Here is a 16,833-nt window from a genome sequence, read left to right on the forward strand (position 1 = left end):
CATCCGACGAACTGTTCAACGAGGATTAAAGCCGTAGCTGCTCGAAATTTTGGGAATATTCTGGATTCGTGATTTATCTTCGACACTCACCGATGCTCAGATACTTCTTATGCACCGCCTCGTAGGCGGCCCAGTCGATGTTTTTGAATTTATTCCGCTCCGATCGCATCGATCCTTGATCCGAACGCAGCGATCCCAACTCGGACGTACCCTCGTTCGGATTCCTGTCAAACAATTTGTTCGTTCGTTAGAAATCCGAGGTTTTCATTCTATGTACAATTCTGGATAATTATTTACAAAGAGATCAATTTCATAAAAATCGGAGAGGGTACCTCTTTGGAAATAACTATCAAATTCTGTGACAACTTACCCTGTACGCGCGAAATTCGTCAAGTACAGTATCACGCTCTCGGAGAGGGCGATCTCGGCTTTGGTATAGTTCTTCGGCCAGTGCGACAGGCCACCTACTATGGGTGCTCCAAAAAAATATGGCAAGTCCTCGCCGTGGATGCAGCCTGGCCTCTGGAAACAGAATGTGACGGGTTCGAATTTTTCCTATTTACAATTATCGAGAACAACCAAACCGCGAAATAAAAATCCCCGAAGCGCGTTAAAACGTTTCACAGACAAATCCAATACTTTTCGAAGTTCGTTGTTTATCGTGCACTCGGTTTCCCTGAAACCGTGCTTCCGAAGTTCGAAAATCTTGAAAATATGGCGCTATCCACGGCAGCGTGGTTTGAGAAATGAACTGTGGGAGAAGTTGTCACGAGGAAGACGCGGCTGACAGATTAATAATGAAAACGTATGTGTGCGTCCCGCAACCTCTCCAGGGAACCGACTGTTGGCTTTGTCCCGTTGTCGTCGAATTTCTTCCAATTTCACCGCGGAACGTCCGAATATATATTTTTTTCTCGTGTGGCCGAAGTAACGGTCGGAGAATCACAAAGGTGGCCCGGTGACTGAAGTATTGATGGCATTTTAACGACGCCGGGACGTCGTCCCGTATTTCAAACGGTAGAAAGGCTGTTCCGGCGCAGCACGAAGATATTGAGGAGGAGGAAGCTGGATGAGCAGCGCGCGGCATGATATGTGCTCGACCCAGAGTTTCGAGATTACTCTCGGCCTTTCGACGGTCGACTTCGCCATGGGAAAGCGAGCGGCCCCTTCGAAAACCCCTCGTTAAGTCTGAAAGATCGGTTCTCCAAGGAACGGGGACTGGCGCGGAGCTCTGCCAGCCACTGGACGTCTCTATTGCCCCGAAAAATTGGGAATTTCCCAGCGTCAAAGGGTCTTCCATTGCCTTGAAAACGGAAATCAAAGGGAGCGCCGGTCGATCCGTTTTCACCTGATAAAGGAAGAAACTTTAATTCTGTCGAGATGTTTATCCGGGGAATTTCGTGGTGAACGACTAGGAGAAAGCTACTACTAAATAATTGTCTACGAAACGTGCCGCCCTCCCCTCGTCCGTCGTTTGTAGTTTCAATTTTCAAAGGGACGGGGTGTTGTTTCGTTCCGCCGGTGGTTTTATCCCGATCAAATATCGCGTTTTCGGTTCGACAGAGCCAGAAAGAGGGTGCCAGAGTGTAGAGGGATAGAGAAAGGGGTTGATTCGTTCCAACAAGATTGAGGCGGCTGCAAACTTTCCTTTGAGCTCGCTGGCAATAGAGACCTTCTGCAATTTTTCGCGGTGTCGGCATTTCCTCCCAAATATTTCCTCCATCGATTCGTCGTCTTTTGAAAGTCGTCTAACACGATGCACATCGGCGGGCAAGCTGCCGCTACTTGCTTTGCGATTTCGCGCGAACGCGGACGAGCTTTCTCTGCTCGTTTCGTTCGTGCAAGCACACTCGATATTTAGGGGAGTTGACGCGTTTCTGTTCCGCGAGCTGGCAATGTTATTCCGTGAGTGCATTGTTACTCGACTGCCCCAGTCAAATCACGCTTGTTTCGCTTTTGGAGGCTGTGCACACTGACCAACGGCGCAGTGAACAGGAAAAATGAAACACTTGATATGCATTTATGATTAAAATGAGTAGGTGTAATTTAAAGCAGCAAAAACAGGAGAATTTGAAGGTACCATTACATTATTTTTAATCTATTAAGCAAGCTAATAAATGTTAGTCTGAGCCCACAACCGCCTCTAAATGTAGACACACTCATAGCGAAACCAAATGTGGAAGCTTGTCTTTGTGTTCATTCTTTTTTGAAATAAGTCATTTGTAGTGTTAACAGACATTGTCATAAAACCCATAAGGGTTTAAAGTGCTTACATAGAAAAAAGTATATTAAGGAAGAAATTAAATTTTTATTTCACCCCAATTTCTTGCGATTCAGATGGAAAGTTTATATTTTGCATAAAGATGAGTCCATCAGTAGATGCGAGTGATTTCGACGGTGGGGAGCGTCACGTGACCAGGCCGTAGAAGGGGAAGGTAGAGTGGGGACAAATCTTAATCCGGCGTCTGTTGCCATCTCCTGACGGACGAACAGTAAATTATTCCGTTTTTCGCCACGAAGACGACCACGTTGATCTCCTCGGTGTAATCGAGCCAATTTGATCGCTTCGAATCAAATCTGGCACCGTCAAAGGAGCGACTAGAATTTCACGATCCGCGAAGACAGATCGGATGACGTGTCCTCTGTAGCGTGGACATCGTCCTGTTGGTCCTTTGCGCCGGTCCCCTTAATTATCTTGGAGTCTGTTCCGTCGCGCGAACATCCATGGATAATTCGCCGCTGTTCCGCGGACTTTTTCACCCTCTCTCCTCTGTTTTCCCTCCTTTATTCGGTCGCTACCCTCGCGGACGTTTCGTGTTATTAAATAATTTTACATTCCCTTTCCTCGCCCGCTTTCACAGGCCGGCTGCTTAATTATGCCACGAAACAACCCAGTCTTCTATTTACCTTGCCGCTTTCATCTTCGCCACGCCACTCTGTGCTCCTCCGTCCGTTTTAATTACGAATCGCCATTGTTTACTCTTCTCGCCGAGTTACCGGATTCAATTTTATTTTTTCTCTGTTAGCTCTCCCTCTCTCTTTCTGGTGTACTTTGCACAGTGACGACCAGGGAACCTTTCCGTCTCTCTTTCTCTCCCAACCGATGCGAAGTTGGCTGCAATCGATACATCGAATCTCTAGACCGCCGATACAAGTCCAGCAGCGTCTCGAGGAGGCGAAACTCCGAATCCCGATTCGAAAATCAGATTCCCACCGTTCGCGGAACACCTTGGGGAAAGAACCAAAGTTGTTTCCGGTTTTTTCCCTCTCGAGCAGCCAACTTTCCACTCTGTTTTCTCGATGCTCAACGCGGAAGACACCGACTCCGAGAATTAATGGAAGCCGATATGTACGGCGAACGGCCGTTAACGAAGGAACAAAATATCCTACAACCGACAACTTAGCTCGCGGTTCATTTGTTCGGCACCGCGGGCTCGTAACCCGACTCGTTCGCGACGTTGTTTCAATTAAAATTTCCCTACAAATTACATAGTCCCTGTCGGGTTTAACGCGCACCCGCGAGCCACGCCGTTGTTTAATACTATTCCGTAGGTTATGTTTAAACTGGGTCAGGTGTAACCGCGCTTGTTACCCGTTGTACCTTAGCCTGGCACACTTTTCCCTTTATTCCCGGTATTATTTTCTATATTATTTACATTTCTGCTGCCCTTTCTTTGTCTTTATTCCGTCCGTTTCCTTTTTCCCGCGGTTTTCGATACGTTTATTATAGAGGCGGAGCCAGTTTGACGAGCTTTTAATTAACGGTGGGATTGTTATCGCTCTCGGCGAAAAATGGATGATCTTGTTCTGTGATATAATGAGCAGACATATTCCTTAGAAATAATTATACAATCTTACTTAAACTACATATCTTCCAAGACGTTGACAGTGAAAGTTAGTTTTACAATGTTCTCCCTAGCAAGAGAGCAGAAGAGATCGGCAAAAAACAGGCGGCGAGATTGCCGTGTTCACGTGCAGAGGAACATCAAAGGCTGCCGGGAGGCGTGTTTGAATTTAAATTTAGATCATCGATTGCACGTTGCTGGAATCGTCTCGTAACAACCCGGCTGGGTGACAGTGTCGCCAGATCCGGACTTGCCTCCCACTCTACCGGTTATCCCTTCTACAATGCCATTGCCCCACTACCACGATTTGCCAGACGGGCTGGGACTTCCCTCAAACTGCTCCCACTTCTACCCTCATGTGGCTCTTCTCTATCCGACTCTCTGCGCGATTGAAAGTTGTAAAAGTCTGATGATGGAAGGGGAAACGTACGCACTGTACTCTGACGTAGTCGTGCATTTGACAGATGATCTGACAGAAAGAGAGAGAGAGAGAGAGAGGGGGTACCCGTGATCCCCTCAACTTCCCGGTCTGGTGACACTAGTGTAAAAATCTTCCCAGTGTGGTCAGATTAAGTCTCCCACTCTCCCACTCTAACTTACCCCCACGCTTATGCGACGCGTCGGGCCGGTCTCTGTCGCGCCACAACGTCATGTGACTGGTGACAGAGAGAGGGTAGCCGTACTCCCCCCTCAATTTCCCTGGTCTGGCTACACCGGTGTTCACAACTGCGGGATATAATTTGAACGTTCCTGATGACTCGCGACGAGTCGGGCTCAGTCACGTCCGAACGTTCCGCGAGCTTCGCGATAATTGACAAGCAATTCCACTAATTAACGATCTGATCTCAGGGCCGTTCGTTTCTCTCTCGCGCGTGTTTGCGTCTACTGTCTGCGAGGCGGTGTTTGACGCGCACTCGTTTCGCCGGTCGCATTGTCGCCGGAGGTTCGGAGTGTTCGCTGGAAAATTGCGAGTTCAACGGCGCTCGATTCGCACGGCCAAAGGGAGGACCGTGTATTCGTATGCAAAACGGGAGCGAAATGTGGGGTGGGGGTATTGGGACGGTGAAGCAGGGTGTGTAGGGGTTGCGGCGGGTGGAAACGAAGCCCGGTGAAAGGAAGGGTTGGAAAAAGAAATGAAAAGGATGGAGGGGCGAAGGAGGCGACGCGGGAACTTATTCAACGGCTTCTGACGTGGAAAAGGCTACGGGAAAACGGCTATGGCGAACGCTAATGCCATCAAGGCTCCCCCGTTTCTTCGAGAATGCAAGCACGTCGAAAACGATCGCTTCCATGGCCAATTTCGACTTAATATTCCACGCATTGTGAGGATGAAACGCGGAAAAAAGAGAGAGAGTCGATTGTATAACCCGGATGCGAACGGCTGCTTTATCCCGACGAACTAGAGAGTATTCCTGTGCTCACAGATCTAATTAGCTGCACGAACGAATTCATTTCTTAGCAGCCCGGCCAAATTAAATGGAAAATAACCGGAAGACGCACGGAGTATTGCAGTAATAATGTTCCGCGCTACGCGAGTGCAAACATTTTTATGTACTTTGATTATTTTACATGCAGTAAATCTGTAGTAATTTGTCTTCGTTCAAGGATTTACTGTAAATAGTTTACACTTTGGTTGGGCACTTAGCTGTACCACCCCGTGTGGGTCAACAAGAGCATTCACAAAATTGTGAAAATAAGTGGTCTAATTAATCTCATTCGTTCGTTAACTAAACACTTAAGTATTCGCTAGTAACTGTGTTCAACCTGCTGGCAGGGTCTCTGAAAAAGGTCGGCAGATGGGATTAATATACAAGTCGAGTCTTATTTTAACAAGCTCTGTGCCACCGTGACTGTCATACAAACCTACAAAGCCGGTTCTCCTGGTCGGTCCGTTTCGGTTCGCGAGATTTTTTGAAACGAGCCACGCAGCTGTCGATCGAAGCGAATTACGAGGTTCCTTTTAGCGGTCGGGATTAAAGCTTCGCCGCGGCTCGCAATGCCGAGGCGTCAGGTTGCATTTACGCGGCTAAAAGGATTACCGTACGCGCCGGCACGTCGTCGCGACGTGCGTATGTATTTCACGTCAAAATAGAGCGTCGGCCCCAACGGCTTGTTAATTTATTTTCCTGATCACGTTATGCCTCGAATCGTGTCTGGCTCGTTACGATAATGAAGTTTATTGTTACTCGTTGTCGTTCGACCCTTTTTTCCGAAGGATTTCCCTCGCATTAAAAGTTCGCTCCTCGCCGGAGCCACGTTTATTTTATTTTATACGGGGCTTTAAGGAGCGACACAAAGTTTCCGTTGAAAAGGCGAGCGAGAACGCCGCCTCTCGCGCCGTATCCTTTTTAAATTCGGAAACTTTGACCAGGAAGGAAAAATTTGTTCCTCCTCCTTCAACCCCACTCCATGCATCCCCTCGGCAGTCGACTAATTCCGTCCTGAAAAGGTTAATGAAATTCTTCCCGTGGAACGTTTTCGAGAAGGCCGCGCGATGAATATGCGACCGTGCGATTCCATTCAGAAGTTCCCCCGCTGGATAGCCGTGTCCTGAAAGGTCGCGTTGACGCTTTCCAGCAAGATGCAATTTTCTTTCGCCGCGCATCCGATATCCGTCCGCTGTGCTCTGTATTTGCATGCCAGAAAAACTCGTCAGAATCTGTCGGTTATCCCATAGTGACGAAAAATGTCTGTGACCATAAAAGTTTAAAGAGCTTCCTAAAGAAGTTTCAGCTTCGTTCTTGTCAACCGTTGATGACTTCGTCGCCTCTCTTTATTCCTTCGTCTTCCACTTCTTGCGTCCAGTGCCTTTTAAACTCGACAATCTTCCCGTGTAACTCGCTTTGTAACGCTCGGCGACAGGGACGGCCAACAAAATATTTTTAACGAGAATTCTTTCTTTTATCAGCTCCGCGGAAATGTGGAGCGCAGGAACACGGTTCGGAACACTTCAATGTAGTGTCCGGGATTTAATTGGTTCCGAAGTACAGAATGTACGTCGAAGAGCGTGCCAGATGACATTCGAAGCCGTTAGATTGTGACTTCTGTCACGTGACTATATTCCCCTCAATTCCCCTCGTCTGGCGACTCTGCGTACACTGTCACATTAAAACCCCTTGTCCTACGATTTATTTTACCATCTCAGTGATTAAAACTTTTTTTGTAATTCTTAATTTCCTAGAAAAGGGGTTACGTCAGTTACGTCATCTCTATCTCTATCACATCTCTATCTCGCAATTTATCATACTTGCCTGAAATTTAAAAGAAGCTTAAACCATTTCAATATAAGTTTTATAGGGTTCTTTAAGTCGACTTTTCTCAAATGCTGCAATTTTGAGTTGTGTCACGTTTCTTGTCACTTCTATTTAGTTAAATCGTAGGGGGTAACTGTATTCAAGGCCCACAAACAACTTTCTTTGTGATAAACAATCTTGCGGCAACTATCTTTTACAAATGTCCACCGACCCAGATTCACCCCAACGACGGATGACCATTACTTTGTATACACCCTGTACATTCCGAAATGTTCTCTATTACTAAAAATTCGTAAGTCGGTCGTGAAACATCCGAGATGCTTCGCCGGATAAGAAATGGCTGCATTATTCCGCGATATTTCGAGGCATGTATCTACAGGGGTGTTTATGAGCGTCCCGTGGTCGTATCTGATGTCTGGAAGTTGCGCCTTTCACATCCCCGCCGCGTCGTCGAGGCAGCAGTTTGAAATCGCGGCGAGTGGGGGATGGGTGGAAGAGGGACGTGAATTTCCCCGGGAACGACCGATTATTATTACGGTGCACGGGGGTGTATATTACGCGGTAAATCTTGCGCGCGTCGGTTCGCGCAGGAAACGGATACGCGAGGGGAAATTGTAAAATTACGGGGGAACGCGATCGGTTGTGTGTCACGTTAGAACTCGGCGTTTCCGTTGGGAGTTTCGGTTCACCACGGATGTCCTGGTTATCATCGGCGATAGCGTTACGATTTCCGAGGAAACGCGTCGCGCGACCGGCCCCCTCCCCCTGTCGGAAATTGCCGAGATAACAGAGGGGTGAAACGACGGGGAACGGCTTGTTTAAAGCTTGGATCGAAAAAGGAAACCGCGTCTCGGAACCGGCCGGCGACGTTAATTGCGAAGAAACCGGCGGCCAGGGTTGGGGTATTTGTCGCAGATAGCGACGCAACCCCCTGCTAATGGAATTAATTCGGAACCAAAGTTTCCGGATTTTCAGGCAAGGAACTGGGTTCCCTGCGGGACCGGAGTTTTCGGAAAACTCTTATCAAATCTCCCGCCTTGTGATTCATTCGTTAAATCCGCTTTCAACTTCCCAAACATAACTTCGAATATTTAAACTTCCTAAGTAGAAATACCTGGCATAAATCGGCCAAGGGATCGCACTCGCTAATATGAGGGCTACGTTCTACTTGACCGACATCGACTTCCTCGGTAATGTTGACGTCGACGCTAGCGTTCGATTCATTTACTATCAACACTATTTTCGTGTTTTCCGTTTCATTACATCATAACGCAATATAATAGATCAATTCTGAGTCAAGCAAGTATTGGGTTGGCAAATAAGTTCGTTCGGTTTTAGTGATTTATTCCACTCTAAAGAACCGAATGAACTTATTTGCCAACCCAATATATGTGTTATTTGAACTTTAACGTCAATTCTAAAGAAAACGGATAATTTTTGCCACATGCACTCTATTTTGCACTATTGTTCGATTAGTTTACCATAAACACGATTTTCATGTTTTCCGTTCCATTACATCGTAACGTAATATAATAGATGTGAAATATAATAGATCTGAATCCTAATTCTGAGTCAAGCAAGTTTATGTGTTATTTGAACTTTAACGTCGATTTTAAAGAGAACAATTCATTCTTGACCCATTGTTCCTTCGAGAAGTTCGTTCCCTCCGATGAGCAGAACACGATAAAGAAGTTTGACCTTGAGAAAGCCTATCAAGGTCAATTTTCCTAAGGTGTAGAATGTAGAATCACGATGTGAAGCTTTTTACACATCGTTTCGTGGCACTTTGTACATCTAACTCAAACTAATGACTCAATCTAGCCAATATGTGTATACCGATATGTCGATGCAAACATTGTCGAGAAAGTGACTGTAGCCGTCTGTTTCCTGAGCCGCGGGAAGACGCGGAGAAGTACAATTGGAGGCTGATTAATGTCCAGTTGAAATCGTTGGAAAACCGTTTCGTCGATCAAATCTTTCACGGACTTGCGAAACGAAACACAGATCGATCGATGTGGGCGGGGATCGCGGAACGACGCCGGTGTAGAATGTATCCGGGCTGGTTTACAAGTCTGGCGTCCGATTAATTAAAATCCGGGCATTGATGGGATCGCTCGCCGGAACTCGCCGCTTCGTAATTAGAAAAAGCCCGTTTTTCATGGCCGCAACAACACACCACCGCACTAGTACCGTACCGTATCGTATCGTATTCTACCGAAGGAAACTCTCCTCACGGTTCTTCGCAGTACCGTTTCGTCGCTAAATGAAATTCGTGAATGGAGAATCGAGTTTCGGCGCGCGGGGGCGGACGATTTTCCCTCGCTAAACTGCGGCACTTTGCACGCGCGGAACGGAAGCCCGGGGAAATGGCTGCGAACGTGAAATGCCTTCTGTCTGAGTCGAGTGCAAGCTCCCGTTCAATGAACCGTAAGACGTACGATGATATTTCTTGCAAATTTATGTGGCTGGAACTGCAGTATTAAGTAGAGTTTCGAAACACTTCACCGGTTATACAAAGCCGAATCGAGGAACTATCTGCACGGTCGGATAGCCCAATTATTAGACTCCGGATCTTTATGCAAAATCAAGTAGAAATTTCTTTCCTCCTTTTAACAATTTGACTGTAGATCTTCACTTATCCGGACTCCATTTATTCGAACCAATAACGTCACACAGCCGCCGATTTACCGAACGCATCACCGAGCTCCTGTTACGTGAACTCGCGAGAAATTTCATACTTATGAAACCGAAAAACAATTAAAATGTCATTACTAGACTGAGGATCTTTATGCAAAACAAAAATTGTCTGCATCGATTGCACGAAATCGAAACCAAATTAAATGTTATTTCTTTCCTTAATGACTTTAATAATTTAATTTTATTATTTTAATTATATTTAATCATTTAAATTTTCCAACAATTTTGAATTTCATCTACTCAATTTTGCTACAAATGCATAATTTTTGTCATGAAATTCCTGAAAACCTAACCCTGTGCATTCGGAGGTATTTTAACTCGAAAATTAAACATCCCTTTCGACCTAGAACGTTTCTACCTCGTACAATACCTAAATGTTTAGTAATTGATTAGATACCGATATGTTTAATCATGAAAACAATATTTTGAATAATGGTACAGCCATTTTTAGCGGCGCCTCAGCGAGACTGGCCGCTGAACGCGTTTGGAAATAATTCGTCGCGAGTAGTTGCAGTATTGAATCTTTGAATAGAATGGATTAGTCCTTTTTCTCAGGCATTTCCGGGACCAGGAAACGCAAAATTGGATAACGAAGGAAGCGACTCGCCTGAAAAGGGTCTTCGAGCTTCCTTTCCCTCCGTGAAAAATTTCTGTTCGGCCGCGTGCTGAATGCCCAAAGCGGCGCGCGTCGCGTCGGCGGCGGCTGTGTGCGCGTTACCATCAAAGCGGAGCTGTGTAAAGACTGGCTGGAAGCGGAATTTAGATTAAACTTCCGTTTGCCGATTACGCGTGTACACAGAGAGCTAAAGGACCGCCGGTAATTGGGGGGACACGTACGGAAAAATTGCGCGATTCGCGCCTACCAAGGAATATCGCCTGGCTTCGAATTAATCTGGATCCGAGTTTCGGATAATGGACTACCCTCAACTATACAGGGTATTTCATCATGGTACGAGTCGGAAAGAAGGAATAACATTTTTCTCTTTGACTTTCTGGAAAATTTTTATTTTGTACAAAGATCCGCAATTTTGTGGTGAGAGTAGAGATTTTACTGTACATGTGAGATGTACAGTTAGGAGCAAAACTGATCACACACACTTTTAATCAGAATAACTTTTTCATGAATGGACCAAACGACTTGAATTTCTCTGTAAGGCTAGATGAATTAGTTTAGTAAATGACGTCTAAAAAATATGTTGATAAAATGCATTTGGTCGGAATTGTGAAAAACAATAGAAAAATGGATTTTTAAGACTTTTTTTAGCTGGGCCAATAACGAAAATTTAAAAGACGTGTTTGCTCCGAAAATTTCATTGAGATTGGTTAATTGGTTTACGAGTTATAAACGATCAAAAGTGGTAAAAAGGCAGAAAATCTTGAAAAATTGTGATTTTTGCCACTGTTGATCGTTTATAACTCGTAAACCAATTAACCAATTTCAATGAAATTTTCGGAGCATATATAATTTATACAAGTTGACCAAACACATCTTTTAAATTTTCGTTATTGGCCCAGCTAATAAAGTCGTAAAAATCAATTTTTACCATTGTTCTTCACAATTCACAAAATATTTTCTAGACGTCATTTACTAAACTAATTCATCTAGCCTTGCAAAGAAATTGAAGTCGTTTCGTGCATTCAAAAAAAAGTTATTCTGATTTAAAGTGTATGTGATTAGTTCTGCTCCTAACTGTATAACTGTACATGAAAAATTGATTTAATATGAATTCAAGAAAAATGATAATGATTTAGGTTCGACTAATTTCTTCTTCTTCCCCTATTTTAAAATTGTGTAAAAATGCATAAAAAGATCCACAGTTTAACTATTATTAATGGAAAAATTCCCAAGTAATAATTCTTTATGGATTCAAATAATATGCGAAATATGTTTCAGAATGGATACAAGAAAAAATGGCGATGACCTAGGTTCACCTAATTTCTTCTTTCACCATCTACAGTACAGCTACTCAGCAATAATATCAGATATATTTGTCAGCCTGTAATTAGTCGTTTCGTATACACATAAATTATGCGCGCCACCGCGTTCGTTTCCACGAGTTTATTAAAACATCCTGCGTGACAATGGGCTTATTTAAAAATTGTTCCGCGTGTTTTGTTGCTTTTTGTTGCTACAACTGTTGCGGAGTGTTGATGCTATGGAAGTTAGTTGCAGGATGCTGAAAATTAGAGATTTTCTGCTCGGAGAAAAAGGTAATTAGACGGAAAATAACCTAGCCACCGTTCTACAAAAATGTGCGGTTCCGGTTTCGCGGGAAACATACACCCTCTGGCAATATTAGATGCGAAAATGGTGCAGCCACCGCCGTCGCCTCTCCGTAAAAATTGCCGAGAGTCTTAAACGACTCAGCCCCTAGTTGCTCTTTCCCTCGCTCAGCCAATTCCAAGTTATTCGATTTTAGAATTGGCTTCGAGCTGTCGCATAAGAAGCATTTTCCATTCTTGAACGATGGAAATCGTGTCGGCGGATCGTTGGAAATGAGCGATCCAGCTCGAATTATTTTTTCACTCCATCTTTTCTCCCGAACGGTTCTTCAACGAAAAGAATTTCCTCTCCGCTATCACAATCGAGCAGAGAGTTGCCTGATTTCGTTAAAAGTTGAACAACCGTATCATCAAGCTGCCAGATAATTTCAGGGTCGGTAATTTCGTAGCGAGAATGTAATGATATTAAAATTTCATATGCGAATTCGCGATGCTTATAAAACTTTGCCGCCGGTTCCTCGTGGCCAGGGTATAATTACTTCGGTTCCCGTTAAAATCATTCTGCGGTGTATGCTGGTTTTCTGCGAAACAACTAGAGTGCCGTTAGCATTTGTTCACTCCAGAAAGTTTCTCTGCTGCGCGCGGTTTATCGAGGAAATTAATAATTATCGATCGACTGCGCGACTGAAGGCGAATTTACGCTTGTCCACTTCGAACGTACGTTCCAAACATAAAGTGAAAAATTGATTTGTAAGCACAAGTTTGATTTAATCGATTCGTGAATACCAGAAAACGATCCTCCTTATTCGTTCACGAGTCACCTAGGGTACTCGCTTCCGGTGAAATGGGGATGGAAACGATCTTCGCAGCTTTCACTGCGGACGAGTCATCCGGGACTTTCGAAACGTCGAGGTGGAAACGTAATGTCGCGAAGAATGGAGAGTATGCGGGGGAAGAGCGCGATGCATCATCGTTAGCAATAAAATATGCGCGATGTGGGTTAATAACCGGTCCCTCTGATTAAATAACAGGCAACTCTTGGCCTCCATTCCCGAACGGCATTGCACAAGGGTTGTTCAACCTTCTCGCGTTCTCTCGTCCCGCGAGATCTTCGATATTTATCACGACTTCTGAGACGTACCTGAGGGTAGTCGCCGAATTTCGTCTGGTAATCGAACACATAGAGGTAAGAATTTCGGTGAGATTGACTGTGAAGGTCCGCGGTCCTCGTAGCTGGCGCCACGGTGTTCGCATCCCCTAAAGCCTCGAGCGTTTCATCCCTGGAAAATTGGGAAGGTATCCTTTTATCCCCGGTTCAAAATTGAAAATCTTAATACCACCTGATCAAGTCGGGAAATGTAATTCGCGGTTTTTTTTCGTGGTTCTCTTACTTTATGTTCACCGGATGCTGCACCGGACGCTCCCAGTCCGTGTACTCGTTGATGATCGTCGCTAGAATCTCCGCTTGGTGGTATGTGTACGTGTTGCGAACGAATTCTCTGAGAATCTTCGTCCTTCTATCAGCCTCGATGCCGTATTGCGCGTCGTTCGCTGTCAACGAGAAGTACGCTTCCGAGCGCACCACACCGATCATTAGGTCGTACCTGAAAACATTAACAATTTATGCGGCAATATGATACAGATGAACGATTATATTTGTTCAAGAATTTGATAGTGTAGATATAATACAGAAAGAACGAACGAATAAATTGGTTTACCTAATAATATCTTGTTGACGGATGCTAGAGAGAGGCTCATTACGGTCAACGTTATTCGTGTTTACTGATCATTTCGATCCGCAGCGATAGAGTAAATATACACTGCGGAACCGCCTAATATTTCATAAATATTCATCGGTAAATAGATTCCTCGTTAATATCACTACCGTTCCGTATTCGCTAATTATTTGTCAGCATAAAAAACCCCCTCGAAGCATCGCTGTTGGTTTCGTAAATATGCACAGCTGAGAGATTTTCAAATTTGTTAAAAATCGAGAACAGTCGTCCTCACGCGTTAACATTACGTTGAAGTAAAATAAAGTAAAATTTAACGAAAAAGGAAGTAAAATACATATGTATATTGAAAGTATAATTTCAGTGATAAAAATTAACGAAGACAGTATAAACGCTGAATATCCAACAAAACCTGTGAAATTTTACATTTTTCTGGATAAATTCTAGCAACATTCTAGCGTTATCTACTGCATGAAAATGAATAAACTAAGGGGGATGTCTTTTCGTCTCTGACGGTGGACAGCTGTGTCAAAAGAGAGATCAGTGTCTCGAGAACGCGGGGGTTGAGAACTCGTTTCCGGCGAGGTAAGGGGTGGGGATCGTGCGACAAAAAACGCAGTAATTAAAAGTAGTATATCCGTCGGGGGAAGAGTGGTCGCGATCCCGTCGCGGGGGTGGAAAAAGCGAAATAATACGAACGGGTTCGAACGAGGGCGGGAGGAGAGGGGGTAGAGTCGTCGGCGGGGTTCGCAGGACGCGACAGGATGCGGGGGTTGAATGTAAGGGTGAGAAATAAAGGAACCGGGTGGGTACAAAGAGCCCGAAGATAATGGACGGCCATGGTCGAAAGGAGGCCGAGAAAGGGGGATGCAGGACAATGTATTCGAAAAAGTTTACGAGGGGTGTCGTCTAGCGCGGCAGGGTTGAAAGGTGCGGAGAAGAAGGGAGCCGATTGCGAAACGAAGAAATAGAAGGAATTCATAGAATGACGGCTGGACGGAGTAGTGGGGAGAGGGTGGGACAGAGAGCAGGCTCGCGAAAACGTTCTATTTATCACAGCGTCGAACGAAAGCAACCCCCCACGGCCCTCTCGCCATTTCCACCCTTAACCGAAGTCCAGTAATGAGTTTCCAGCACGCGTTAACCGATCCTCCTTTCTCTGCTCGGCGTTCGAACTGTGTTTTCGAGCGGAGAGATTGGTGAACGCGTCCGATGGAAGAAATACACTGACCGTGTCGGAACTATTGAACTGGGTTGCCTGACGAATGGGGGAGGATAATATTATTTTGTAACGACGCCGAAAGTTGTACGTGTTATGTGTAAACTCCCATACGCACTTTTAATGTTTCATGACTAATAGTGTCTAATGTTCACAAATATTTTGTAGTTGCTCAAAAAATTTACTTTGCGAGTGAAGCTTGCAACGCGGATATGCATCGAAATTTTTAAATTGTCACTTTTCGATTAACTGTGAAGCATGTAACTTTATATAATTATAATACCGTGTAACTTCTCGGCTAGTTGAATATCAGAGGATCTACAGAGTAGTACAGAATGAACAGCTTCATATCTTCAACACTGCATGCACGTGCAAAGTCAAGTCTGCATATGAAATATCACGGCAGGACATTTGTAACGCAGAAAGGGAACGTGTCACTCATAACGTGATTAAATATTTCGGCGTGACACTAGTTTCATCGCGCATCCGGTAGAGCTTCGCGAGATCGCTGTTTCGAAAGGGACAATGTGCAATTTGCATCGGGTGACACGCAAACATTTTCACGGAACTGCGGATTTTGTGCATTTACGGCGCAAATAGGTGAAACACGAAATGGAAGAAACATCAGAAACAGAATATTACGGTCGTGTGACTTATTATTTCACTGAGAGAAGTCAATTTTTATGCGACTCTCCCTTCTTGCAATTTTTATTTTTAGTGCACGAAGATCCGCAGTGTGCGCATTACTTTTTAAATAATGTTAGAGGACATGGCGGGAAGGGGTTGAAAAGAAAGACGACCGGAAATACCTGGATAGTTTGGCTACGGCGTCCTTCCGCAGCAAGATGTTGTTCAGCGTATTGATCGTGTCGACTTGCACGGTGAAGTCCTGATCTTCTGGATCACCGGGATCGATCACGACACCGTCTATACTGGGGCCGAACGCGGGGGCGAATTCCAGCCCCTTGACGGGCACGGAGACCAGCGCGTTCAGTGGCACTTCTCTCAGGCATCTAAGCAATGCCTGAGGATTACCTGCGGCCTGAACAAACAGAACGCGTTAGTTTGCGTCCGATAGGGTCTCGAACAGGGTTCAGCTTACAACGAGGTTCTCACAAAGACCTCTCGTTTGTCTTTGAGATTTCGTCGCAATTGCCAATTGATCGCGAAACGCGACTCCCTTAGCGCAACAGCCTGCGACTTTTCTTCGATCGACAAAAAAGTAGACTAAATCTAGGAATGCGCCGCGCATCCGGGGCTCGACACGGGTTTCTAGCGAGTCCTCGGGCCAACGATTTCCTAGCCACGAATCGCACCGTTCGACATTCGATTGCGGCGTAACCTCCGTCTAGCTGCCGAGCAGGATTTCCAAAGGCGATTACTGTCCGGATGCTAAAGCAATTCATTTGCGTGGAGCCGAATTAAAGTCAATCGGCGCATCGGTCCGTGCGGCGTCACTGCGTTCCATTGCGCGGAACATCCGTTTACCGGGGCTTCGTTAACCATTTTCGGGGGTGTACGTTTCGCTGGAGATCCCGCCGGGAATTCCGGGGAGAAATCGTTAGCCGGTTCGCTTCCGTTTGAGCACTAAAGGCCCGCTGTTATTGTGTTCCGGATTGCATGTGTGCTAGTCCGACTACGCGTTTTCACGTACCGCTCGGAATCGACGCGACGCGCCCCGACGACGTCCCGACACTTTCAGCGCGCTTTTTCGTGGAGGACGCGCACGTGTCTCGATTAACGCGAAGAATGTCACGAGCATCGTCTGCAAGTAGTTGTTCGTCTGGTAACGATACCCTTCAACGTACAAACCCAATACGATACCAACACGATGATTAAACTTTGCGGTTTCTGATTGTTCC

The 16,833-nt window shown here is 45.3% G+C and overlaps 1 protein-coding gene across 2 annotated transcripts in view; it reads right to left on the reverse strand.

The window, feature by feature from the left end:
• The window catches only part of Nlg3 (Neuroligin 3), a 453,040-nt gene that overhangs the window by 4,160 nt on the left and 432,047 nt on the right, over nucleotides 1-16,833 (reverse strand). For both annotated transcript variants that reach the window (XM_076432165.1, XM_076432164.1), the window contains 5 exons: nucleotides 15,781-16,013; nucleotides 13,411-13,623; nucleotides 13,161-13,299; nucleotides 371-522; nucleotides 91-224 (listed from right to left, as the gene is read on the reverse strand). In XM_076432165.1, coding sequence (XP_076288280.1) covers nucleotides 91-224; nucleotides 371-522; nucleotides 13,161-13,299; nucleotides 13,411-13,623; nucleotides 15,781-16,013 — 871 coding nt within the window. The remainder of the gene's footprint in view (nucleotides 1-90; nucleotides 225-370; nucleotides 523-13,160; nucleotides 13,300-13,410; nucleotides 13,624-15,780; nucleotides 16,014-16,833) is intronic.

This window comes from Lasioglossum baleicum, chromosome 10 (assembly GCF_051020765.1).
Source record: "Lasioglossum baleicum chromosome 10, iyLasBale1, whole genome shotgun sequence".
NCBI lineage: Eukaryota > Metazoa > Arthropoda > Insecta > Hymenoptera > Halictidae > Lasioglossum > Lasioglossum baleicum.